Raw genomic sequence first — 27,426 nt, 5'->3', positions numbered from 1 at the left:
GACACGACAGAGTAAATGTATTCGTCGAAGTCTGCGGTTTGGGAAAAGATACAGGCGAGTTTTATTACAACTGAAAGCTAATGATAGCTTGTTACTGTTAGCTCGCTTGCTAGCCAGTCCGATTAGGGCCTGACCGCAATCTGTCATTTTAAGGATATAGCCAGATAAGCTCTTTAAACATCAAAGTATTTGATATTTAAACAGCAAACCAGTGTATTCAATACTTAATTTGAAATTATAATAACCAAGTAGGAACGCAGGCTAATAGTCGGCTGTCAGATAAAATGTTGTTTACTTCGTCATTGAACATGTATTAGTATACATGAATACGTCGTTATAAACACAAATTCAAGCAGAATTAATATGGCTATTAAATAATAGCTGCTCTCAGTTCATAAATATGTATTTGCCCGCGCTAATTAAATTCTGAAACATTGAAACTATGAGTACTTGGACTTTATAGAGCTTTAAAGAGCTGAGCACTGTGTTTAGAGCCCTTCTGATGACAATGAAAGCATAAAATAATTTTATGCATAAGCTTTACAGTGAGGTGTTTGATTTCTGTTTACAGACTCTCAAATACTCATCCAAGAGCCATCCAGGAGGGGACCACCGGCACGAGAAGATGCGAGACTCTTCAGACGTCACCCCTCCTTGCAAGATGCTCAGGAGGTCTGACAGCCCTGAAAACAAGCACATCGACACTACAGGGCACAGCAGAGCAAAGGCTGTCCACACACACCGGGCCAGAGACAGGGACGGAGGTGAGAGCGGTTTTTGGGGGATGAAATTAGTTTAGAAAGGAATAAAACTGCTCGCTTTTAATTACTGCAGCAAGTAATTTTATATAAGCCAGAAGAAGTGGGGGTGCTGCTCTTTCTTCTAGTAAGGTACTGTTTCTACAGCTTCAATATTGAAACTGTGCTGCTGTCAAGTCTTATGCTTATCTATATTATGAAGCAGTGGGCAATTTGGCTGTGTAGTTTTTGAACAAACAGGTATAAAATAAGTCCACAGGTAGCAATCACAGTGTATTTATTTTTAACCGGATAGTGTAAGTTTGCATTTGATTGAATGGTTATTTTGATTTCCAACCACAAAGGTAGATGTTCTGCAAGTACAGTTGCAATCCAGTGTGGTGGAACAAAACATAAGACCATACACTGCACAAACATTCAAATCCTGAAGGATGCATCTTGTGAAGGGAGTAAGTGCTTTAGTTGCTTTGACCTAGCCTGGGTCAGTTGCTAATTTTAACAAGATTATGTCAGTGCAATTTTCTCAAAGTGGACTTTAAGGTATAGGGGAAAAATTATTTCCAAGGGCACGTAAACACAGAAAACCTAAATGTTCCTCACATTTTTTATTTAAATTTTGAGTAACTGGCAGCCAAGCAGTTGGATCTGTGCACAGATTGATATTGTGATGTTTTGAGCCCCTTTCAGACATGCTGTCCTCTCTGAATCTGAGTGTCAGCTTCATGTGAATGGCACCCTGGCCACTTTTCTATTAAGTCCTACTAATGCTTAAACACTAGTAACATTCTGTATCACTTTCAATACACCACAAGTTCAGATGGATGCAGTCATGTGATGGATAGACTCTCACGAGATGAGTATTGTGCTCGTCTCTTTCAGACTAGTCTGAACTTCAGGCATTGGCCACATTTCATACAGTGTAAAAGGTCTATTTTGCATGTCTTTAGGTGTAGGAGGTGCATCGATGCCCCTCCAGACTCATCAGACACCTGTCATGTGTGTTGAGTTTTTCCATCATTCACTTCGCACAACAATTGTATATATTTAAAATGTTTATAAAATGCAGTTTCATCAAAAAGTCTACTGTGATGAAGACAAAATTAGTGACAGATTAGATTAACAAGGTTCACTGTTAGTGACTACAAAGCCTAAATTTCAGTGCAGCATTGCAGGTGCTGCACATAATTTATTGGATTCCTGCATATCCAGCACTTTTGATGTGAGAAAATACACAAATACAGCAGTCTAATAATGTTCAATCCAGTGTTTGCACCGGTGCAGAATGACTAGCCAGGAGCACTGCAGAGCTGGACCGACATCCAACCTGAACAACACCTGGTGTGCGTTCTCTTTTTCTCTCTGTAAGACTACAGGCTCCCTGTCTTCAGAAAGTCACTAGCAATCACAGGCTTCAAAGATGTGAAATTGAAGGCATGCAGACAAGGACTGCTAGCTAAAACATTTAAATCTGCACCTGGGAAGGAACCCACTCAGAAAAGGGAAAGTTGACACCTGGAGGACAAAATGCTTTCCCAGTGAAGTTGATGTTAACAACTTGAATCCTTGGGCTCCTCAATGGGATAACGCTAACATTACTAAGGGAAAGCAGCAGACCAAAGAAGCAACATGAGGTGTTTAGTTAACTCAAAGCAAGATAACAAGCCGACAACACATGGTCCAGCTGCAGGTTTTTTTGTTTTTTTGGTTCTTTTTTTTTTTTTTTGAAAAAGATGGATACGTATAACGTGTTCTGACTCATGAAGATGGACAGTATGTTGTTGTTTTTTTTGTTGTTTTTTATAATTCTGTGCTGTAAAGTCATAATTTTGGTTGTGGTTCCTGTTTTTGTGTTGTAGCAGCTTTTGTGTTTGGTTAGATGTGATCCTCTCTACGTTGCATGGTTGAGCTGACACATTTAATGTGCCGATAGATCTTACTGATGTGTTTGAGGTTTCAGTTGGGGAATAGAAACGGTCATTACTTCTGTATGATTTTCCCTCATTTGCAGTTTTTCTGACCTGCTGAGGGGAACTGACAGGGAGTATTAACTTTTAAGGCAGATGTGCAATATGGTGAATTCTTACAATATTCTTGAGTACATTGATGTATGTTGAATGACCAGCTTAAAAATCTTAACAATCTTCATATCTAATAAGCACTTTTATTTTTCCCCTGAAGAGAAACCTATATTTATATGTAAATTAGATATTGTATTGTGTAGTATTTACTTAAAACAATTTGTTCTAGTAGATAATAACTTTATACATGAATTATTTTCATCTTGCTCTTACTGCTACTTCATGATGGCATTGATTTATAGCAGTATTTGTATTTTTGTGCACAGAACAAGCAAGACAGCTTTTGTTCTGGGGCTTTAGAGAGAATGTGACTGTGCCTTGTGTTCCTCTTACAGAGACTAAATGTGTAGTTAATTCTGCTCTTCAGCCTGTAAAAAACATCCTAATGCAACTACATATGGGTCAGAAAACGTTAATCTTCTAAATATAAGTTTATTCAGGGTTTTGTTTATTTTGCTCATGTCAGAAATCAGGTCCAAAAACAGTTGTTTGAGAGATGTCTGTGTCTAAACAGGGACTCAAACCATCAACCTTACTAGTTGCTTACTAGTTGGCTGCTCTAGTCTCCACCAGATTGTTTAAATATCCTGGTAGGAAGCATTTTTGAAATATGAATGTCAGGCACTGGATTATATTTTTGAGTTATAACAGAATGTTAACAGGAGCTGAAATTATTTTGTTGCTTCCAGCTGTTTATAGAAGTTTTTCTTCTGAGTTATTTACATGCTTTCATAATCGGACAAGCTTCTCCAAAATTACTGTTGCCCACATTAATTACTTCTAATAACTCTGACATGGAGACGGGATCAATCAGGATCTTACACTGTGATCTGCACTTCAGACAAGTGGCTGTGTTAGAGCTGTAGATTGAAAGCTGCAGTGCTGTAGCTAACGGGGCCTGAGAAACACAACATTTTAGAAACTATAGTTTAGTATTTGTTGGAAATAGTATATTATAACTACATTCACGACATGACCCCGTAACTAATAAAATAGACAACGATTAAAATGCAGTCCCGCTTATCAAGAAAACATCATGCTTTAGATATAATTTGATGTACTGTCATATCACTCATAGTAGCCTGCGTAATGTTTTGTTCTCTTCACAAGTACTTTTAAGTATAATTTATGGTCCTGCAAATGTGGCTGCCTGTGTGCACGTTTCTGTTTGGAAAGTGAACTGAGGGGTTTTCACCTGCTGCAAACATGCTCCTGTGCAGGCTTCCAAAATCCCAACTGCACATCATTGGATGTGGATGATCTATGCATCAGTCAGACACGCTGATTGGTTTGACAGGTGGGCTGTAATAGGGAAGGGAGCAACTGTGGAGTTCACCAGAGACAGGAGAAATGCAAAAAAAAAAAAATCATCAAAGATCAAAAATACAGCATAAACAGTACAGACATTGGCAACAGTGGACACTTTTCATTGTTTTTAACACCCAATTTCACTTCAGTTATAACTCTGCTCTTCGCGGCTGGCTGACGACGCAACACCACCATAAGCAAGAGTGGAGCAAGATTAGCCCACAGATCGATTGTACCACATATTTTGCACACTGCCTCCCATCAGCAACAAACACTCTTGGACTGCCTTTGTGCTTCCCCCACTCAAGCATAAAATAAGCATTAGTTGTTCTGTCAGTGTGATGGAAATGTATGAAGAAGTGGCAACATCAGTGTAAAAGTGAACATGTCTGAATGACAGAGTGCCATAATTTTAACAGACTGATATTACATATCTCTAGGGCGGCAACTATCGATTATTTTAGTAATAGAGTATTCTATCGATTATTCGAGCAATCGTACTTCTGTACTGCAGTTTTTCGCTGTGTGAAACAAACAGCGGTGGATGGAGCAGCTACAAAGTTCTCTTTTCTTCACTTGCTGATCAGGTGGTTGATGAAGGACCTCCAGCTGTGTATCAGTAAAGGTTGAATGGTGGTTACAGGGGGAAAAAAAGCTTCTTTTGGACACTAGAAAAAACGTTTACTTTTGTTCCACCTCACTGTCACTGTCTCTATAATGGCTCCGACTCTTTGCATTTGCGTAGACAGACTGCACGTAAAAGAGTTGCCTGCTGCTGTTGTGTTATCAGTGCTTTTGTTGAAAAACTGGGGGCTGCAAGAGCTTAATGTTGTAATTCTTTGTATTCACAAGCATTCTCTTAAATATGTTTCTGCTGCAGGTCTGTTTTTAGTCACTAACCAGGGATTAAAGTATAAAAAATATTTTGACAGGGAAGGGGTCCTTCCGGTAATGAACAATCGCTAATGCTAAAAGCGGCACTCGCTAGTAATATGTCTATGGTTATAGTGATCCATTCTGGGAGCTGAGTTAGAGAAAAAAATAACAGCTGAAATTCTCAGCACAGCAAGCACAACACACAAACACGACAGAGAGCGGTGGGGGTGTGGAAAAGGGAATCCGTTGCAGTGACGGAGAACTTTTTAGAATCGGAGGTTTTGTTTTGTTTTTTTTCTAATTCCTGATCCACACTCCAGTAGGTGGTGGTAATGTAGCTCTAAGCTGGTTTGCCCACCTCCATTAAACCCACAAGAAGAAGACAACGACACCGCCGATGGAGAACTTTAATGCTGTTAATGTGGGTGAAACGAGACACCTGAGCGCTGCAGAGTTTAAACAAAGTATTGAAGCAACAAATTTGCTTTGAGGATTTTTTATAATCGAATTATTTGAGTTACTCGAGGAATCATTGCAGCCCTACATATCTCATGTCTGAAAAGGTGTTTCGAAATTGAGTTAAGGCTTGATCTTAGCTGGACATCAGTGAACTTTGTGTTTCCATTTTCACTGTTATCTATGGCTGTTAGTTCTTCCACAGTAACAAATTGATGAAACACGTCAGGCTACCCTTGACCTGAAGAAGTCACCTCTGTCTGTCTACAGACAAGTAATGTCTTTGTAGCTGAAATCTAATAGTCTCTACAACTACCGCTGACCATATATATATCTATATATATATCTATATATATAGATATATATATATATATAGATCTATATATATATCTATATATATATATATATATATATATATATCTATATATAGATATATCTATATATATATATATATATCTATATATAGATATATATATCTATATAGATATATATATATAGATAGATATAGATATATATATCAATCAATCAATCAATCAGTGAAATTAATTTATTTCAAATGTGGGTACTCAGTTTCCTCCCACTGCAGAGTCATGCATGTTTGATTGATTGATTTGGTGATTCCAAACGAACTGTTGGTGCAGATGTGAGTGTGAAGGGTCATCTGGGATGGACTTGCAGCCTGTGCAGGGTGTGTTCACTTTTCTCCCACTCTGTGCTGGGATAGGCTCTAATCTTGCTCACAGACACTGATCACATACTTCCACAACAATTGCAACATTTCAGCATTGGAACACTTTGACATGTTGATATAAAATTAACAGCTAGTTTACCTTGTACTGTGTGTCTTAGTTTTTTCCTTTTATTTGATATGTGGTATGAATCCATTTCCATACTGGCTTGTCGCTGACTGTGCAATTCCAACACAAATTATTTCTTTGCACAGCTTAAGTCACAGCAGACCTGTTGCTGCCATTCCAGATTTACTTGTCTACTGTATGCAGTACCATGGAAAAGTATGGTCGAAATTTCCTCCTTAACTTGGTAATAAAGTATCAGTTCTTATTACATTCCTGCTGCCATCATGTAGTTATAATGAAACTGTGGTGTTAATAACTTCTTAAGAAAAGGCAAATGTCAGTGTAAACATTGCAGGTTTGTGATATTTTTATTTTTCCCCCCACAATCAGTGACAAAACATAATAAGGATTGCATTGATTAAACAAAAGTCCTTATTAGATGGTCTGTGTCACAAAACTCCAACATCTATGAAAAGCACTGCATTTTCTATATACATATGTTTAATGAATAAATAATCAAATTAATCTATGCTCTTTACAGTGCACTGTAAAATATACAGCAGATTAATTTCTAGGTTGCATTGCCAACGTATGACAGCCCCCTGTTATATGAAGAAACTGTGCCTCAGCCTAACAGGGATGAGATAGATGGGACGTGAATAAAAAGCTTCTTCATTCTTATTAAAAGTGTTTACATTTGTTAAAATATATTTATGTTTTAAGCATTTACAGGGGTCATAAATCAAAAAGTCCTTCTGACAAAAACTGGAAGCCATGGATCAGAGAGAGGGTGGCAAATATTAATGTTTGCTGTTGTCGTCCTTGAAATGTCAGCGCACACCAAAAGTGGCATCACAAATACCAGCGTGCGATGTGCTCTGAGATCACTCGGGCTTGTCAAGTGCCTCCCAGCTTTATAACCCAAACCCAGACCGATTGGAGGCATTGGTAAGCAAACTGTTTGACATGTTCCGGTATTCCTACAATACGATGCAGTGTCACCGGGATTTCCAGATGGCTGTTAAATAGCGGCAACATTTGGAAAATACAAAAACATTTTAAAAAACGTCTCCAGTCGTGTTGTTTCCGTTTTTCTGCCTTCTAGTTGCATTTCAGTCATATTTCAAGAAGTGATTGTTTTTTTTTTTTTTAGATGTTTAAGAAAAGACTGCAGTGAGTCAAGGACACCTCAGTTTTTCACGGTTATGTTGTGCTGACAGTAGGCAAGTTGAACTTTGTCATGTTAAGTCACTCATTGTTGTTTAAAGTCAATTAGCAATGTTTAATCTTTGGTGTTCATTGTCTACCACCAGTGACTTTTATCATTTTTAACAGATCAGAGTGACCCAGACAACGCTGTAAGGCTTTGCTTACTAGAGAGAGAGGGAACAGCTTCTTACTATCACACATTAGCATCTGTGTATTTTGGCAGAATAATGTTAAGGATTGTTCAAGTACAGCTTTTTTTTTGCATTGTGTTTAGCATAGTTTCTGTTTTTTAGTTTTGTTGTATTCTTTAGAGAAAAATTTGGACACTTGTTCAAGCGTTACTCCACTTGCCTTTGAAGCCTATCCTGTGTTTGTTGGGTGGTTTAACTGTAGCTCAGAAGCAGATATGTTATGCCACTTTTCCACTAGTATCTACTCAGGTCAACTCGACTTGGTTTTTAGGGTTTTCCATTAGGGCTGGGCGATATATACCAAAAATAATATGATATTTTCAAGCTGAATGGCGATAACGATTTATATACGATATATTTTTTCCTTCCCAAAAATTATAAACAAAAAGGCACTTCTGAGTCAAAGCTACATGTCCCAAATGTCACATTGGCAATTTTTTTAAAAAAAAACATTCAGCTGTAGATGTACATGAGAAATTGCTCAAAAATAAACTATTGGCATATTTAAATAATAATGCTCCTCAAATAAGTTAATGCCTTTTTCCTCCATAACAGAACACTCACAGCTCTATTAAAATGTAAACAGAAAAATAGCAAAAGGCTGACTTATTCTTTAAAAAGTAGACTTCACCAAAGTGCTTCCTCCTGTGTGTACTCCTGTACATCTAGTACTCAAAAAACAAAACGTGTAAACAGACTGAATGAATAAAATTCCATCCTTCAGTCAGCAGGGTTGTAGCTAGCTCAGTAAATCAATAGACATATGCACTGACATATCACAGCAATGAGCCCACCTGCTCAATGCAGGGTCTACATATCCGCCGGCTGCATCACGAACACATGAAAAAGACTCGCTTCCATTATTAAGGTCACGTGACTTACGGTATAACCCAACAGCCAGGTACTTTTGGGGGTCCGGGCGACGCCAAAGCGTAGGAACAGTTACAGTACGAAGGCTGTATGTACACAAAACACGGCAACAGCGAAGGATTTCAGGTTTCAAAGCTCTCCGACGTCACCGGGGCCGGCAGTAGCATAGGACAAGGGTGGGCTCAGCCCACCCAAATCTGAATCTTGCTCACCCAATCAAAACCTCCCATACCACCTGCGGGCAGCGAAAGGTCCTCCCATCAAGCTACGCCTACAATAGTTTTTATTTTCCACTCTTTGACTTTCTCACACTCTGATTCAGGGCTGAACCCTCTCGTTTCGTGCTTTTCCTTAATCTGGGTCACACTCTAGTTTCCATGTTATTATTTTTACTTCTTTTTACCATGAGCATGTATCGCGTCTATCAGTAAGTCTAGCCCTGGAGTATCCCCAACAGCTCCCGCTGCTGCCCATGCTGAAATATCTCCCCCTGAGTGGGTTACCTGCTCCGTCTCCTCTTCTGTCCGATCAGCAGACAGACTGCTGACCCCTGATGCTAGTCCCACTCTAGCCACATCCCCAGACCCAAAGCAGGTCCTTCCTCTGGCCGTTTCAGCGCCAGGCCCTACCGTTGCGGACCTGAATAGCACTGTGCCCACACAGCCAGTGCTAGCTAACTATCCACAAACGTGCCTTCGCCAATACGTTCCGCTCATTTAACCACGCCCGGTTGAATGAGCGGAACACACTAGACCTTGGCTGGAATACTCTGGCTCGGGACGCATGTTTCTGCTTCCCGAATGAATTTGTCACAAAGTTTGCCCAAAAAAACAGAAGACTGATTCTGTAGTTTTTCACATTTTGCATTTTTTGCAATTGCTGTTCTTTCTGTTGTACTGTTGTATAATTTAAAAAAAAAAAGTCACTAAGTGTGCAACACTACCTGACCCACATGAGCGTAATCTGCTGCGTGGTGGAGTGACGTACTTACGCCATGAAATTAGCATATCATGATATAATTTATTTTCCCGGGCAAGAATTTTTTACCGGTATTATCGTGAATGATATGATATGACCCAGCCCTATTTTCCATTAGGTGGTAGTACCTGGTACTAGGTACTTTTAGTACCTACTCAGCCCTGGCTCCAGGAGAGCTGAGTTGAGCATCCACAGAATGCATGCCATTGATTGGCCAGGCGCTCAATTCAGTTCAATTTTAGTTATATAGCGCCAAATCACAACAAACAGTTGCCTCATTGCGCTTTGTATTGTGGGTAAAGACCCTACAATAATACAAAGAAAGCCCAACAGTCAAAATGACCCCCTATGAGCAGCACTTGGTGACAGTGAGAAGGAAAAACTCCCTTTTAACAGGAAGAAACCTCCAGCAGAACCAGGCTCAGGGAGGGGCAGTCATCTGCCGCCACCGGTTGGGCTGAGAGGAGAGAAAGACATGCTGTGGAAGAGAGACAGAGATTAATAATAATTAATGATTAAATGCAGAGTGGAGTAGAAACAAAGTAAATAAGGTCAGTAAGGTCAATATATGAGTCATGAGAGCAATTCCTTCACAAGAATCAAACCTGCTGTTTTTGAAACTCTGCAATGAGGGAAATGGCTACACACCAACCAACACAGATGTTTTTGTGCTTGTGGCTGAAGACAGAATCCAGGGGAAGCTAGATGGAGCAACTGTTTGTTGGTGTCGCATACAAATGACGTCGCAGGACTTTTGAGTCACCTTGCTGAGGCAGCACTCAATTGTTATGGATAATAAACTAAACAAAGTTGAGTCAAGCTGAACTGTAGAAAAGATGGAATAGTATTGTAGTCAGGCCTAGCTTCCTTGCCATCAGGAATATTTAGGGTATGTTAGCATATGGATAGCACGGCGTCACAGTGGTTAGCACTGTTGCATTTCAAATTTAAAGTTAGCGAAGAACAACACAGTGATGCAGCGATTAGGACTGTGGCCTCACAGGAACGAGGTCCTGGCTTCGAATCCACCTTGGCCTGGGCCTTTCTGTGTGGACTTTGCATGTTCTCCCCGTGTCTGCGTGGGTTTTCTCCTGGTTCTCCGGTTTCCTCCCACAGTCCAAAGACATGCAATTACTGGGGTTAGGTTAGATTAGATTAGATTAGATTCAACTTTATTGTCATTACACATGTACAGTACAAGGCAACAAAATGTAGTTTAGCATCTAACCAGTAGTGCAATAAACAGTAGTTAAACAGTAATAGAATATAGTGAATATGCACGTGAGTATATTAATGTGAATATATTAGAGGTATTATAGACATACTATACAGATAGAATTATTATGGACATAATATACTGTTGAAATATAAAAGATAAGGTGCTATACATATGTATGGAATAATTTATCATTTAAATCTCAATATGAGATAGATGTATTTATGTGTGCATATATATACAAGATGTGCTGAATGAGTAAAACTATGATAATATACAATTATACAGTGATGTACCATGTAACAAGTGATGTAAATGAATGTAGTGCAGTCAATGTCCAGGACATAAGTGAGTGTTAATGGTGGACAGAGTTCAGTAGGGAGACAGCTCTGGGGAAAAAGCTGTTCCTCAGTCTGGTTGTCCTGGTCCGTAGGCTCCTAAAGCACCTGCCAGAGGGCAGAGTGACAAAAAGTCTATGAGCAGGGTGATGGGGGTCTTTAAGAATACTGCGAGCACTCCGCAGACAACACTTCGTCTGGACGTCCTCCACTGATGGAAGTTCAGGACGTGATCTTCTGGGCCGTTTTCACTACTCGCTGTAGAGTCTTACGGTCTGCGACAGTGCAGTTTCCATACCAGATTGTAATACAGCTGGTCAGGATACTTTCTATTGCACAGCGATAAAAGTTCATAAGGATGGTAGAAGACAGATGTTGTCTCCTTAATGTCCTCAAGAAAAAGAGGCGCTGGTGAGCCTTCTTGACCAGGCTAGAAGTGTTTGTGGTCCAGGACAGATTTTCTGTTATGTGTATTCCCAGGAACTTGAAACTGGCGACAGGTTCAACAGCCGTCCCCGTGATATAGATGGGGTCAGGTTTGTCACTTTTCTCCCTCCTGAAATCTACAATAAGTTCCTTTGTTTTACTGGTATTAAGGAGCAGGTTATTGTTAGCACACCACATGGCCAGATGCTCCACTTCCTCCCTGTAGGATGTCTCATCATTGTTGCTGAAGAGGCCGATCGCTGTGATGTCATCAGCAAACTTGATCATGGAGTTAGATTCATGAACAGTTAATTGTGATCCTAAATTGCCCATAGGTGTGGATGTGAGCATGAATGGTTGTCTGTCTCTCTGTGTTAACCCTGCAACAGGCTGGTGACCTGTATAGCTGGGTTAGGCTTCGGCCCCCCTGCGACCCTGAAAAGAATAAGCGGAAGAGAATGGATGGTTAGCATATGTCTGGTACCTGTTGTTGGGCAAACTAACATTTGTGGGGAAGTTTTCCTTGCAGGGTAACAGCTTGTCATCAGCTTTAGTAACTGACAAAAGTTTGGTAACAGAAGAGAAAAATGATGAGATAAACTAGCATGACAGTAAATGTCTGCAGAATGAGGTAGACACTATCACACTGCTCTGAAGTGAGTGATGGCACATATATTTGGTAATAAAGTAAATAGACAATTGGTATGAGAAGAAAAGCAGTGCTGTAACTGAGCAGTTCATGTAGTTAAAGACCTGTAAATAAAGGATCAGATTGAGTGGCTTCACTTCAGCTTGTACAATCATACAAACTACCTGGATGAGTCCTGATGAGAACCCTTAAGATCAGCTCTGGACATCTTTTTTCCTGCAAGTACACATGCATTTGTTTAACAAGTACAACATCAGAGAGCCTTTGTTTTCTCTCTGGCTTTTCTCTGCCAGCTTTGCTCTTACTCTCTTCTTTCCCCAAAGGTTTCTAAAATAAATTAGACAGTGATCCTTCCCTGTGGTTTTATATAGATTAAGAGGTGTTGTCAATTGGAGAAAATGCTTGTCCTCATCCTTGTTTCCCACTGTTCTGGTCTGAAGTGAAAAAACATTCTGAAAACATAGTGAAAAAGACACACGGTGAAACAAAGAGGAAAGGGGAGAAACTAGTGTGATCATAAATGACAACACAATGAAATTAAACAACGTCAATTAAATAGGCAAAAAAAAAACCCAAACAAAAATACTTTTTTCATATTCCTTTGGTTTCTTGGAGAGCTTGCTACATTGTTGGGAGCTGTCCACTGAGAGACTCTATTTTAAAATCAGGATGCTTAATAATACCTTTTAAGTAAACTGAAAGAAATGTGACTCTCCCGACCAGTGTTCGTTGTGAAGTTGTGCCACAGAGGGCTGTGAAGGGGTGACTGGACTTTCTGTATTTATTTTGACTTATTTAATAGTTAAATTGTTTAGCCTTTTGCGGTGACAGAATTAGAAATGTTTATATTCCATATTTGAATTGCTTTCTTTTTCTCTTTTATATACATTTATGCTTAAGCAATACTCAATTTTTACAGTTTCCTCAGGCCAGTGTAACTAATTACTAACTAACGATGTCCTTGTGCGCTTCATGTCCAAGTGGTGTCTCATACCTGCTGTTTGTTGAGAATATTCCTCAGCAAAGCAATTTAAATATCTTGCAGGGTTTTATTGCTGTTTGTTATGGAATTATTATACCTCCCTTAAGTCCATGTTTTTTTTTAGGTGGAATTCTAAAGCGTAATGCTGTTACATTTGTTTGCTATTACTTTGAAGCAATTACTTTTTTTTTTCCTCTGAGAAGTGAATCTGTGAGTCAAGCTTACAGATAAACAAGTACACAGAAAATGCCACCTGTTCTGTCATAATTGCTTTGACAGTGTAGGGTATTTAAAGCTATTTTTATTTTGGTTCCTGGTTAGTTTGTAAAACATTTTATTACTATTTTTTTTCTCGTGTATTTGATTGACAGCGTTCACAGTTAAGTAAGTAATGTGAGAAGCTCAAATCTGAGGAGAAAAGATTTTCTTGTTATAGCCCAGGCCCTTTCCTTTAAGGAGAGCAGCTTTGTCAGTTACTTGTGTGACCATCACACAAGTAACTTTTGGCTGGCATTGATTTCTATGTTGTTGTGTCGTGTTGGTAACGCTCACGCATTTTCACAACTTTGGACTTTCCAACCTGAGCAGAGACGGCTAATAGGTTCTGGTGTTGAAGGATGATCTCAGGGATCTTCAGTGATTTTTTTATTTTTTTTTCTTTTCAATAAATTCAATAAAACTATATTAACACAATCATTAGATTCATATTAAATATAGATTGCTTACCTATAGTTTCATGTAGGGATCGGCACAAACAGAAGTGCCGAAATGACTGTGTGTACAGGCATTGGTTCATCATCATCAAACAGAAGGAAGGCATTGGTCTGGTTGTTGTTGGTGATTTGATTTTTTTCTTTGGTTTTTGTTTGTTTTGTTTTGTCTTTTTAGGAAATAAACTCCTTGGTGTGCAACAGTATCATAGTTACATTTTTATAATAACTTTAGTTGTATAGAGCACAGTTACAAAGTGCTTAGCTATTTGAATAAAAGTCACACATAAGTATACATGTTATGAACATAAGGACACAGAATAGAATACAAAGGCATTCTGTTCTATTCTGTGTCATAATGTGTTTGGTTCTTGTCATTATACAGAATGTACAATGAGATTGGAATCAACTATATGGTCAGACATTCATTCCAGCAGACACACTTCCATATATGCAAATAGCTTCAAACTATGGCCCAAATTAAAGGGGAAAAGAGCAAGGGAAATCTGACCTATAAAAATGTGTTTTCAGCCATCTTTTAAAACAAATCAGAGAATCAGCTGACCTTATAGGGCGAGGAAGGCTGTTCCAAAGTTTGGGTGTCAAAAGTATGATCGCCTCTGGTTTAAAAGGCTGCGGATAAGTCTAAGAGGACTAAAATGGAACCCTCACCTTTATCCGAGTGCATAAGAATATCATTAGTCAATTTTAATAAAACTGTTTCAGTGCTATGGTTTTGTCAATAGCCAGATTGGAATTTATCAAAGATATTGTTTCCTTCAACTAGCTCAAGGAGCTGATGATCAACAGCTTTCTCCAGGATTTTAGAAATAAACAGCAGTTTTAGAAACTGGCCTGTAATTATCTAAAACAGTGCAGTCTAAGGAGGAGTTTTTTAAGCAGAGGAAAGATGCTGGCTGTTTTAAAGTAGTGTTTGGGAGGATTGCTCATCTGTGATTTCCAATATTTTTAAGCACAATTTTAAGATACTGATTTAGCACTTTTTGTTGTGCTGAACTAACAATACAATCAGTTTGCAACAGATGTTCACTATATTCAGCTGGGCAGTTTTGCAGGTGGTCACTCCAGCCCCTGCCACAGTATTTAGAACACATGCATTTGTCCCCTCAATAAAAAACAGGCACGCAGTGGTACCTTCTTTCATTGCTGTACTTTTTAAAAAAATAATAAATTTCAAAATTTCTCTTACAAAATCAGTCCATAGTTCTCAATTGAAATATTTTGTTATTCCTTTACACTTTACACACCACACTAGCTGCCTTGGTTTACTGTCGGATGTCTGTGATGTTGGTGTCACTGTATATGGAAACTACAGTATTGAAAAAATGATGTTAGGCCACGTTCACACTGCAGCCTGAAGTGACCCAAATCTGATTTGTTTGGTTTTTTTTTTGTTTTTTTTGCCCTTATGCGACCTGTATCTGATCTTTTCATGACCGTATGAACAACACAGATATGATTTTTACAAATGCGACCCAGGCCACTTGGATATGTGGTCCTAAATCTGATGCGTATCTGATCTTTTCAAATGTGAACTGTGTCTGTACGGCCAGGTCACATTCATCTGACCTGCACGTTATTGATACTCGACAAAGGTCACCATTCTGCATCCTGCTACATGAAAGTGGGAAGAAAAAACAAACTTACTTCCGCAAATACTGAGCACGCTCACTGCTTTTGACGTTATTGTGTCCTCGACTGCGCATGCGGGACACTTTTAGGTTCGTTTTCAGTTCACACAGGAGATCACATACAAGTCACATATATTTGGAAATGTGAAAGACCATGCAAAAAAAAACCAAAACATCGAATTTCACAAAAAATTGGAATTGAGCATTAAGTCCTGCAGTATGAATGTAGCCTTAGACTTCTATAAGTCATGGTTACATAATGTGTTTGGTTCTCGTAAATAGCACGATAAGAACTTAAAATGCAGCCAGTTTAAAAATGCAAAGTTAAAAAAATCAGCCAACACAGTGAAAAAGCCCTGTTTCTATGACAACAACTTATCCAACTACGTAATTATCTGCAGAAGATGTCGAACAAGCTGACAGTGTCCCACTAAAAGTTTCATCATAGTGACAGACTTTAGCTGCAAGTCCTGTGGAGACTTTAGCTTTCAGGCTGTTTATGTTTGACGAGGTGTTTCATCAGATTAGATGTGTTGGCATGGCCAGCTTTACGTTTTGTGCTTTAAATGTGGCAGAAAGCATTGTGTGCGTGGAGGTGCCCTATGTGTTTGTTGGTCTTGGTGGGAGTGATATTACATGGTCTCACTCTCGTTCTTCCTCTAAACCAGATGTGCTTTGATATTGAAATTTGGCACCGATTGATTTAGTGTGAATCGGGACTCAATAGTATCAATGTAATTCAGTCAATACCCTTACAAGTACTGAGTTCGTTACCCAACCCTAGCCCATGCAACCCCCGAATCTGAGCCAGAAGTTTAAAAAAAAAGAGAGAGAGAGAATGATCTAAATTTAGGACATTTTTTTCCTTAAAAATTCTGAAAATCAAGCAAGTTGTGAACTGCTGTTTTCTGAGTTTAGTTTTCTATTAATCTTAACTTTCCTTGTTCTCAGTCAGCCTCAGTAACATAGTTCAGATGTTTCTGATTATAATTGCAAAATAAAGATGCATGCTTGCGAGCATGAAGACAGTTTCAGAATAAACTGATGCAGAAAGGTTCAAATTATGGCTTAAAGATGCACCAGAATGCAAAGTGTTTCGGCCCAACACACTTGTAGCAGGGATTTAGGACCTTTAAGGACTCTATCTTGAAAATTATTGGAACAGTAATCAAGGTGAATATAAGGTTCATGTTAATGTTGTTGCTGTTTGCTGTTTAACCATCTCTCTGCACTCTGTGTAGCTGGGGAAGTGCCGTGTGAGAGAAAAGTTTGTGGCACAGGATTTGGTAACGAGGGTCAGTTTACATCCAACATTTTATCCAACATTTTGAACTGTGCTTACTGGCATAATGTCTTCTGCAATAAAGTAGACTGTTGCATTTGTGATATCACTGTCTCCTCATTTTCTGTTGTAAGGTATGGTACAGGAGAAAATGTTTGGCATTGTGCAGGTCAACGGTGCACTGTGCAAGAATGGCACTGCTTCATATGGTTAAAAAACAATGTGTGGTGTCACCTGGTTTTGCAGAAACATGCTTTCGACACAGTTTGCAGTCTTTCTGCTTCGTTGAACTTTAAATAGCCTAAATATCTGCACACTATCGAATTCCTCGGACCCTTCTTTTCAAGAGTTTGAGTCTTGGGCCGTGTCGTGTTCAGTAACATCACTCGAGTTTTTGTTAATTTGTTATTTTGTCTTTTATATCTTTCTCATTCACACTCCTAACATACTGGTGTAAACAGCTGCAGTAGACCAAACATACATGTACTGCTGCTGGCTGCTCCTCCTACGCTCTGTGCTGTGCATGTCAACCTGACCTAGCATGGCACTAACTGTTCCAGCAGTGATTGGTTCGGCTCGGTGCTGTTGTCATTGGCCTTGTGTGGTATCTGTCAAAACATGGACAGAATGAGTTTAATTGACTTTATTTTGACCATGTCTGATATTTATATGGAGGAAACTTATTTCGCGATACTTATTTTTATCGTTTTGTCGTCCAGCCCTAATTTAAATTAAGTATTTGCAAACACGAGTTTATCCTTCTGGTCTGTGAGTGATTGAATGCAGTTTGGATGAAAGACAGTGTGTGTGGTGGTGGTGGTTGGAGAGGAGTGGAGAATAGATGGGTAAGGAGAAGATTAGTGACTGTAAGGGCCACGAAAGCTTCATGATTGCTTTCAATCCATTTAAGTAAATTGTTGCCAGTTTAGACTGGCAGGCCCACAGTTACATGCTGAAACACTCTAAACACTACATGAATTTAGGAATTTTAAGTTTATCCTGAATCATTTCATGTTGGTGAAGACTCATCTACATGGCAGCATTAGTTGGTTAATGTTTAACCCCTTGTTACCTGAAGGTTTTTTGTTTTCACAGCTAGCATTAGTGTTTGCGTCGATTATCTGCTTGTTGACTTGTTTTTCCTGCACCTGTGTCAGTTTAGTGAAATGTGTGCACGTATTACATATAACATATAATAAATTGAAACTGTATCTGTGTGTAGAAGTATTAGTACAATTAGTCTTTTTAAAAATAATTGCAGCCTAATCTACAGTAATACATAATGTCCATCCATCTGTCCATTCTCTTCCGCTTATTTGGGGCCGGGTCGCGGGGGCAGGAGCCTAAGCAGAGAAGCCCAGGCTTCCCTCTCCCCAGCTACATCCTCCAGCTCATCCGGAGGGAGCCCAAGGCACATACATAATGTGTGAGAATGAATAGCATTCAGAATTTGGTGATTATTTGGGGGATGTAGTGGGAAATTTGTTGTGAAAGCTTGTTGTTGTTGAGATTTCCCTGTTGAATTTTTAACCCTGTTTGAAACCCATTTTCACACAAGTGAAAAGGTTTCTCTTGTTTTTTTTTAATTCACGAGAGCAAAAGAAGTGCTCCCACAACAGTAGATTACATCTAGTTATCAGTAGATTGAGTTTGAACAACCTTTAAACTCTTCATGTTTGTACAAACTTGAAAGCTCTATGTAAGGTTTTCTTGAAATACATATAGCCCTGAAATGATATATGCTGGATGTGGAAAGGGGCAGAAAAATGCCCTTTTTTGTTCTCATTGCCAAATTATTTCAAACTGTGTTTTAAGGAGGTAACAGTCTGCATCTTTATCAGATCCAGAATTCGGAAGTATAAATGCTGGAGAAAACATTTTCATGGAAAGTTTGATAATTTCGCAAAGCAAGGTGGGTTTTTGAGCAGCGTTAACTGGGATACGTTAACCCACCTTTACAACGTTAAGTGGATCCAAAAATAGAATCGCACACCATAGTGTTAGAATTTCCATTTCTAACATTTGACTTTGACTGACTCAGAGATCAGGCTACATAGTTCTTGATGGTCAGTGCAATTCAAAAGAAAAAGGTATTTGTAGTTTCCAACTGGCCACAAATTAGCACATACTGTGTGAATATGGTGCAGTTAAAAAGTAAACTTAAGAAATAATTCCATGAATTTTATTTTATCACCAAACTTCATTCATGTGCAGCAAACCAAAGAAACCTAACACACACACACACTGCTTGTAAACAGCTCCACTTCTCAGTAAAATTTTGCAGTTTTTCAAGGTACTTGCCAGGTGAGTCTTTGAATCTGCCTCAGTTCTTGGGTGAATATTTAGGCTGTCTGAATGTTCTCACTCTCTTCGTGTAATCATGAAGAGACTGTGGCTCACTGTGGCTGAGACCATGATGTTTAAATCCAGGTTCTCTGGGTGCCATACCATTTATTGCAAGATTCCTTGTGGCTCAAGTTAAGTTTTCATGCTCTCATGCAAAATAAGGCAGGAGGTTATTGTCATGCCATCCATCCATCCATCCATCCATCCATCTGTGAGGTTTTGCCTTTCTGGTCTAAAAACGGGAAAGGCAAAACCTCACACATGTGCCTTGAGGCAACTATTTGTTGTGATTTGGTGCTATATAAATAAAATGGAATTGAATTGTAATTGAATTGAATAGACTCCAAAACCACAAGGAGTAGAGCCATGTGTTCTTTACACTTCAAATATATGCAACACAATATTCATATTCCTGGATGTTTAGTACCCTTTGTACACTTTGGCTGTAGTTAGCTGAAGTGGAGAGTAAACGACATGGAGGATTTCAGGCTGCTAATGCTATGATAATATATGAGGCTAAAACCCTGCATAATTTATCCTGATTTCTATATTTATTTAATATTTTCATTAATCACAGAGGATATCCCCACTAGTGATGGGTCTTGTTAAAATGAGTCTGTCTTTAACAGCTCTGGACACCTTTAGCTTTGGGTTTTAGCACCGCACCATTAGACGATTTAAGTTTAAAATTGGGGTGCTTCAGTGGAAGGAGAGCTTATGGAGTGGCCAACAAGGAGGCAGCATCTCAGGGTCCTGCTATTTAATAGGTTTATTTTGGTTTTTCAGCCTAATTCAGGTTTCTAGGTAACACCTGATCGCCCGGCACTGCGTCTTGCTGAGGTACTGTTGCACTGGGCTGAGAATTTCCGCTGTTAGCTACCAGAATGGATTGCAACCGGCTAGCAGTGCAGCCGTTAGCTCTAGCAAGTGGTCATTTGGTAGGGAACACAACCCAACACCCCCCTGGTCCATTAGCACCTGCCTGTGAATTTTTTCTTGCTAGAACCCTGCTAACGATGGACTTGTTCACTTGCATCCACATCTCTTTGGACCTCATACTGAGGGGTTCAGTGAAAAGATACCAACTGCTTGTCAGTCAGTACTTTTGAGACTGTGAAATTGAGGAAGTATCGGTATGATTCCTAAACAGTTAAAGCAATACTTTTGTTAAACCTCTTAAAGCTTGAAAGTCTGTACTTCAGTCACATCTTGATTCTTTGATTTAAAATCCATTGTTGTTTACAGAGGCAAAATTGCAAAAAAAAAAAAAAAACCCCAAAAAAAACAATTGAAAAAAATCCTGAAGATACGCATCCCAAGTGTGGAATCATAGTCCTGAGGCAGAATAGATTTTTGAGGGATCAAACACACTTCCCTGGTGGTATTCTGTGATGATTCTAATTATATACATTATCTTCAGTACTGGAGATTGTGCAGGCGACTTCCTCATATATCCTATATGAGGAAGACACCTGCACAATCTTATTAATCTGGGTCTAATCTGTTTGACCATCCTTGTCTCAGACCATATCCTGGAAATATGCTCAAATTATTTCTTGAGTGGGAAACCTAAGATGTTCAGTGTTCTAGCTAGAAAAAATTTCAGTCTGGCACACGTGTGTGTGTGTGTGTGTGTGTGTGTGTGTGTGTGTGTGTGTGTGTGTGTGTGTGTGTGTGTGTGTGTGTGTGTGTGTGTGTGTGTGTGTGTGTGTGTGTTTTGTTTTTGTTTTGTTTTTTTGCGATTTAGCGTTGGCTTGCTAATGAGTAGCTCGCTAACGCTAAATGCGGTGCCAGCTTGCTGGCACTCAGGCAACAGGGTGGTATGCGGGGTGCGCACCTGCTTGATAGGTTGCGAATTGATGAAATTCTCAGCCTGGCGCAAATCGACATCAGCATGGCGTAGTGCCAGGCGATCAACCACTGGCTAGAACCCTGATGCTCCTATGATTTTATAGTAAAATGCTTTATTAAATGAGACGGTTTAGAATCTGGTGACGTTTACAAGCTGAAACATTTATTTTGCATTACTGGACATAGCACATTGTGGCAGTACCTGTATGTGCACAGACTGCTAAAGACCGTAGTCTGTGCAGAGTGATGCTCACTGAGTCCTTCACTCCTTGTGCTGTATGTGCAAAAAACAGTAATCACCAGAAGCCTGTCTGTCACACACGCTGTGGTCTGCCTCACTAACATACAAAGCAGTTTAAAAATGTTAGGGCACATTATCCCAAAATGCACACTCTTGTAACATCTAATAATAGCTGGGTAGAAATGAAAATATGTACACTGTTACAGTCTGTGCGATACTTGTTTTGTTACCTGTTATAATGTTGGTAGATTTGTTAAGTAGGCAGTTTAATACTGAGATTTTTAAATTTAGGATTATTTGCTAGACCAGGTAGGTGCAATAAATAAAACCATTAAAACACTATTATATTAATGGAATTTAAATAGTACAAACTGAAAGTCAAGTTAGTTGAGAGAATGTTGGTGCTTACCACAATGCTCTGCTTCAGGACACCAGCTTCATCCAGGCATTCACAGTTATGTCAGTGAGCTAGGCATTTTATTGTTTTGATTGATTGATTGTTTTTTGTTACTCATGGATCTCTCCCTCTGCTTGTGTTTCACTGCAGGGACCAGTTATTCTCCACAGGAAAATTCTCACAACCACAGTTCCCTTCATAGCTCCAACTCACATTCTAACCCCAGCAAGACTTCAGACACAGTAAGTACTGCTCTTCCTTAGCACAGGAGGCTGTAATGGACTAAACACTGTTTATCCTGTGCAATAGATGTAATTGTTTCCTGGCAGTAGTACCTGCTAATTTGTAGTTTCACGGGTTTGAAAGTAAGTTTGTTGTATTTGCATTTAATGCAAGTTCCACTCTGACATTCTTAAAGCACAATTCACTTACACTTATTACAAAAAGAGCGGAAATAACTTTAAATAAAAACAGTATAAGTTTTAGGTTTGTGTTCTTCTGTGTACATTTACCTCACAGTATTGATGCTAACAGTGGCATAATAACGCATGATGGAAATGCAGGATTACATTGTAAAGTTATTTCTAAATACTGGAAATGAAGCGCAAAACTTTGTGACAATACAGCAATGTTTTAAAAAGCGAACAGTTTCAGTCTGATGCCATAACAATCAAAGCTGTCTCTAGAATAAGCCTTCCCTCCCACTTACAAAGCTTCTCTGCAAACAGCCTTCCTAGGCTTTCTGCTTTCATCCCAAAATCTCTTGTACATTTCAGATTGCATTACAAGCTCTTGCATCAGACCCTCCCAGCACAGACACACATGCACGCAAAATTGCATTCTGTCTCGTTGGCCTTGTGTTCCTGAATATTTCTTTTCTCAGCCTTATGAACCTGGTGACGACTGGTCAGAGCACATCAGTTCCTCTGGAAAGAAATACTATTACAACTGCAGGACAGAAGTGTCCCAGTGGGAGAAGCCCAAAGAATGGCTGGAGAGGTAGCTAAGATCCCTGTAGCTAAAAGTATTTCATTTTAAAGGCTGGAACTTTGTCACAATATTGTCACATAAAGATTGCAGCAATTAGTCGGTGTTGTGTTTTATAGAGAACAGAGGCAAAAAGAGGCAACAAAGACTGCTGTTGTCAACAGTTTCCCCAAGGACAGGGACTACAGAAGGGAGGCGATGCAAGCATCGGCAGCCCCAGGCTTTACTGGCCCTAGTAAGTACTCCATACACTATCAAAACACATTTTTTTAATCGGTCTGCTATGTATGATCATGCTACAGCACAACTGCTTTGTGTACATATTTTTTTTATGTTGTGTTTCTTTTGCTTGGATTGGGAGAGATTTATCCAGTTCCATAACGGTCCTTCAACAAATCTAAATAAAATGCATTTAAAGATTGTTACTGGTTCATCAGTGATGAGTAGTGATGAGTCCATCTTTGGCAGATCAGTGCTAAGGAATTTTTACCAAACTGAGACTGCAAATGACTAAACAGTGCTGCTGTGGTTTTAAGCTGTGTACTATGGTAGTGATCTAAAACTAATTAAGTTCAAGTCCATTAATAATTGTTGTGAAGTTAAGTTGGGGGGACATATCTCAGTTTATCCAATTAGTTATTATTTTTGACATCTGTTCAGCCAAGTTGGGTTGACTTTGTTACAGTCAGTTAGTTTGGAATGAAATCACAATGAGAGGTTAAACATTGTTCATTAGAACTACATTCTAATAATCACATTCTTCAATAATTGATACATATTTTAAATGCTATTGTAAATGCATTTTATGCCGTGCACACACAGTACTGGGAATAGCATAGTTTCAGTGTCGCTAACTGTGCTATCACCAGCAGCCTTCTTTTGTTGCGGGTTGGCGTTCACTCGCTTGTGCTGAATGTGATACATTGCATTGTTCGAGTGGTTGTATTCCAGTTCATTCTGACACAATGTGCATCAAACTGTTTATTTCCCACTGCAGAATCACACTGGTTAATGCAGCTGTAATCCATCTGACTTTACAACTTCTATGTTCACAACTTCTCATCATAGATAAACTGGTGCTGCCATCTGCTGGGACTGCAGCCACAGTTAGTGGCTGTATAACATGTTAGACCCAGAAAACAAGTGTTGGACATTAATAAAATATGTTTAGTTTAACAGACTATAATTTCTGTTGCCGAATAGCAAGGGCAATACTGAAGTACTAGGGACAGTACTAAAACAAGTAGTCAGCTAGTCTCTGACATTCCTGATGACTATGTATTTGAGCACTGAAAGAACAGGGAGTGAGAAGGGAACTCACTCCTGAGATGCTGCAACTACAGTCACATCTGTAGACTACAGTGGTGTTAGAGAGTTATGCATCTTATAAACACTTTTGCTGAGTCACAGAGAGACCCAAACCTAACAACATTGAAGTTTTATTTTTGTCTGAGGTTGTGTTTTGGGAGTCACTATTGAGCCCCCCAAAAAATGTCACTTTTGCACACTAATCATCCATTCCATTTCTTAACCGCTTATTCAGTTCAGGGTCATGGACAGGCTGGAGCCTATCAACACTGTCCTTAAGAGAGAGGAAGGGTGCAAGACAGGTCACCAGTCTCTTACAGGGTTAACACAGAGGGAGAGAGAGAACCATTATTGCTCACATTCACACCTGCAGCCAATTTAGAATCAACAGTTAACACCAATTGGAGAAAACCCACGCAGTCACAGGGAGAACATCCAAACTCCACACAGAGAGGCCCTAGCCAGCCAGTGAATTCAAACCCAGGACCTCCTTCCTGTGAGGCCACAGTCCTACTCACTGCATCACTGTGTTGTCCTTTGCTAACTTTAAATGTGAAATGCCGATATGAATAAAACGTAGTATAAAGTTTTAAAGAGGTGTTTTACACACTTATTCAACATGTGAGATTTTATATTCTTTAAAAATCCCCACAATCTGTTACTGAGTCTGCCTATTGTCCCTGTGTTTGCTGTTGTTCAATATTGACTGCTTTCTCAATGACACAACAAAACATGTCTGTGTGTAGATGGAAATAGTTGTTTGGGTGGACTGATCTTGATACTGTATGTTTTGAGTAATGATAAAAGATTTCCTTGGGTAGATCTCTTGTATTATTGTAATAGGAATTCAAGCAAGGCTGCGATAAGGTAGTTCCAGGCAAAACGGTGAACTTTTGTTAGTAGTAATCTTCTGATGAGTAAATGAGCATTTTAGTGAAGCAGATGTGTGCTGCTGCTGAATAATGTCATTTATCATAAATAACCCATTTCTGAATATCTATTAACCACTCCTTATGCCGCTTCCTCTTTAACAGACTGTTGATGAATACGTGACATACCTGACAGATGTCTTCATTAAATCCTTCTGATTCACAGAAGCACAACATACACTTTGGGTTGCGCAATATGTTAACATTTTCCAACCGTCCACAGTCATTCCAGCAGACAGTAATTGCCAATATATTTAAAGCGCTGTGAGCATGCACTTGCTCATTACACAAAATTATCTGTTGGGAATTTTTGTCTTAAACTGGACAAAATTGTTAAGTTGTGGGACCTAAATAAAGCACGTGAAAGATGCTTTGCAGCTTCTAAATGAACAAACGGGCAGCCATAACATACACTATTAAATCATCAGGGTGAAGAACATGTGGCATTAAGCTTACCTAACATTGCTTCAGGATAGGTTGTAAGCTCTGATATTTGTCAGACACAGAAACGGGCTCCACTATGCTCACTAGTCATACATAAGTCTCCAGTCTGTGGATGTCTGTGTGCCACTCTTGACTCTTTCTTAAAACAAAACATGAAAGAGAAACCACCTTTTAGTGCTTTTCAGTAGTTTAGCTTTACAAGGTAATTAAAGTTAACATATTGAACTTCTTTATCAAGGATGCAGACTAAGTTGGCAAAATAAAATATCAAAAATTATCTTCCACAAAAGCCCTAATGTGAAGACACAAAATCATCAAATACTGTCATGCATGATTATGCATTGAATTGACATAACATGACCACATAAATCCCTGTGTCCGTAAAATCATCATTCCTTTTTCTTTTTTCTGCTTGCAGTTGTTGCATAGTGGTACATTTTAATATGAAGGCAGGTGTACACTTTTTTGTGTGGTTGACAAGCCTCGAACTTAAGCAAGTAACTAAGGCAGTAATTATGGTGCTTCTAGCTACTGCCTGTAACAAATGTGTCAGATGTCTTCAGCTGTATACGCTACCAATAATGCAAAAATTGGAGCTTTCACAATCACATTTATCAGTCAAGGTTGACATTTCTGCACTCGTCTTAGGATTTATTAAAATAAAACAAAAGCTGGTGTTAGTCTCCACAGTATTCTACTTTCAAAAACATTTAACAGTTACGAGGTGACTCTTAAAAAAAAAAGATAATTTTTCTACATTTGCAGCCATTAAACGTTAACTTTTCACTTTTTTTGTGCCATGTTTAATATTAACAACTAAATCAACAAAAAAATCAATTCTGAATTCTTCCTGCAAGAGCAAAATAAATATACACTGCTCAAAAAAATAAAGGGAACACTCAAATAACACATCCTAGATCTGAATTAATGAAATAATCTCATTGAATACTTTGTTCTGTACAAAGTTGAATGTGGTGACAACAAAATCACATAAAAAAATCATCAATGGAAATCGAATTTATTAACCAATGGAGGCCTGGATTTGGAGTCACACACAAAATTAAAGTGGAAAAACACACTACAGGCTGATCCAATTTTGATGTAATGTCTTTAAAACAAGTCAAAATGAGGCTCAGTATTGTGTGTGGCCTCCACGTGCCTGTATGACCTCCCTACAATGCCTGGGCATGCTCCTGATGAGGTGGCGGATGGTCTCCTGAGGGATCTCCTGCCAGACCTGGACTAAAGCATCTGCCAACTCTTGGACAGTCTGTGGTGGATGGAGCGAGACATGATGTCCCAGATGTGCTCAATCAGATTCAGGTCTGGGGAACGGGCGGGCCAGTCCATAGCTTCAATGCCTTCATCTTGCAGGAACTGCTGACACACTCCAGCCACATGAGGTCTAGCATTGTCCTGCATTAGGAGGAACCCAGGGCCAACCGCACCAGCATGTGGTCTCACAAGGGGTTTGAGGATCTCATCTCGGTACCTAATGGCAGTCATGCTACCTCTGGCGAGCACATGGAGGGCTGTGCGGCCCTCCAAAGAAATGCCACCCCACACTATTACTGACCCACTGCCAAACTGGTCATGCTGAAGGATGTTGCAGGCAGCAGATTACTCTCCACGGTATCTCCAGTCTGTCACGTGCTCAGTGTGAACCTGCTTTCATCTGTGAAGAGCACAGGGCACCAGTGGCGAATTTGCCAATCCTGGTGTTCTCTGGCAAATGCCAAGCATCCTGCACGGTGTTGGGCTGTGAGCACAACCCCCATCTGTGGACGTCGGGCCCTCATACCATCCTCATGGAGTCGGTTTCTAACCGTTTGTGCAGACACATGCACATTTGTGGCCTGCTGGAGGTCATTTTGCAGGGCTCTGGCAGTGCTCCTCCTGTTCCTCCTTGCACAAGGTCAGAGGTAGCTTGGTTGTTGCCCTCCTACGGCCTCCTCCACGTCTCCTGGTGTACTGGCCTGTCTCCTGGTAGCGCCTCTGGACACTATGCTGACAGACACAGCAAACCTTCTTGCCACAGCTCGCATTGATGTGCCACCCTGGATGAGCTGCACTACCTGAGCCACTTGTGTGGGTTATAGAGTCCGTCTCATGCTACCACGAGTGTGAAAGCACCACCAACATTCAAA

General features: G+C 39.6%; 1 protein-coding gene across 4 annotated transcripts in view; it reads left to right on the top strand.

The window, feature by feature from the left end:
• The window catches only part of waca (WW domain containing adaptor with coiled-coil a), a 36,146-nt gene that overhangs the window by 688 nt on the left and 8,032 nt on the right, over positions 1-27,426 (top strand). For all 4 annotated transcript variants that reach the window (XM_030756963.1, XM_030756962.1, XM_030756965.1 and 1 more), the window contains exons 3-6: positions 572-764; positions 21,762-21,853; positions 22,495-22,610; positions 22,718-22,833. In XM_030756963.1, the coding sequence (XP_030612823.1) occupies positions 572-764; positions 21,762-21,853; positions 22,495-22,610; positions 22,718-22,833 (517 nt within the window). The remainder of the gene's footprint in view (positions 1-571; positions 765-21,761; positions 21,854-22,494; positions 22,611-22,717; positions 22,834-27,426) is intronic.

Source organism: Archocentrus centrarchus, chromosome 20 (assembly GCF_007364275.1).
Source record: "Archocentrus centrarchus isolate MPI-CPG fArcCen1 chromosome 20, fArcCen1, whole genome shotgun sequence".
In the NCBI taxonomy this organism is placed as follows: Eukaryota; Metazoa; Chordata; class Actinopteri; order Cichliformes; family Cichlidae; genus Archocentrus; species Archocentrus centrarchus.
Note: the sequence above shows the minus strand (reverse complement) of the source record. Positions and strands in the feature narration are given on the sequence as shown.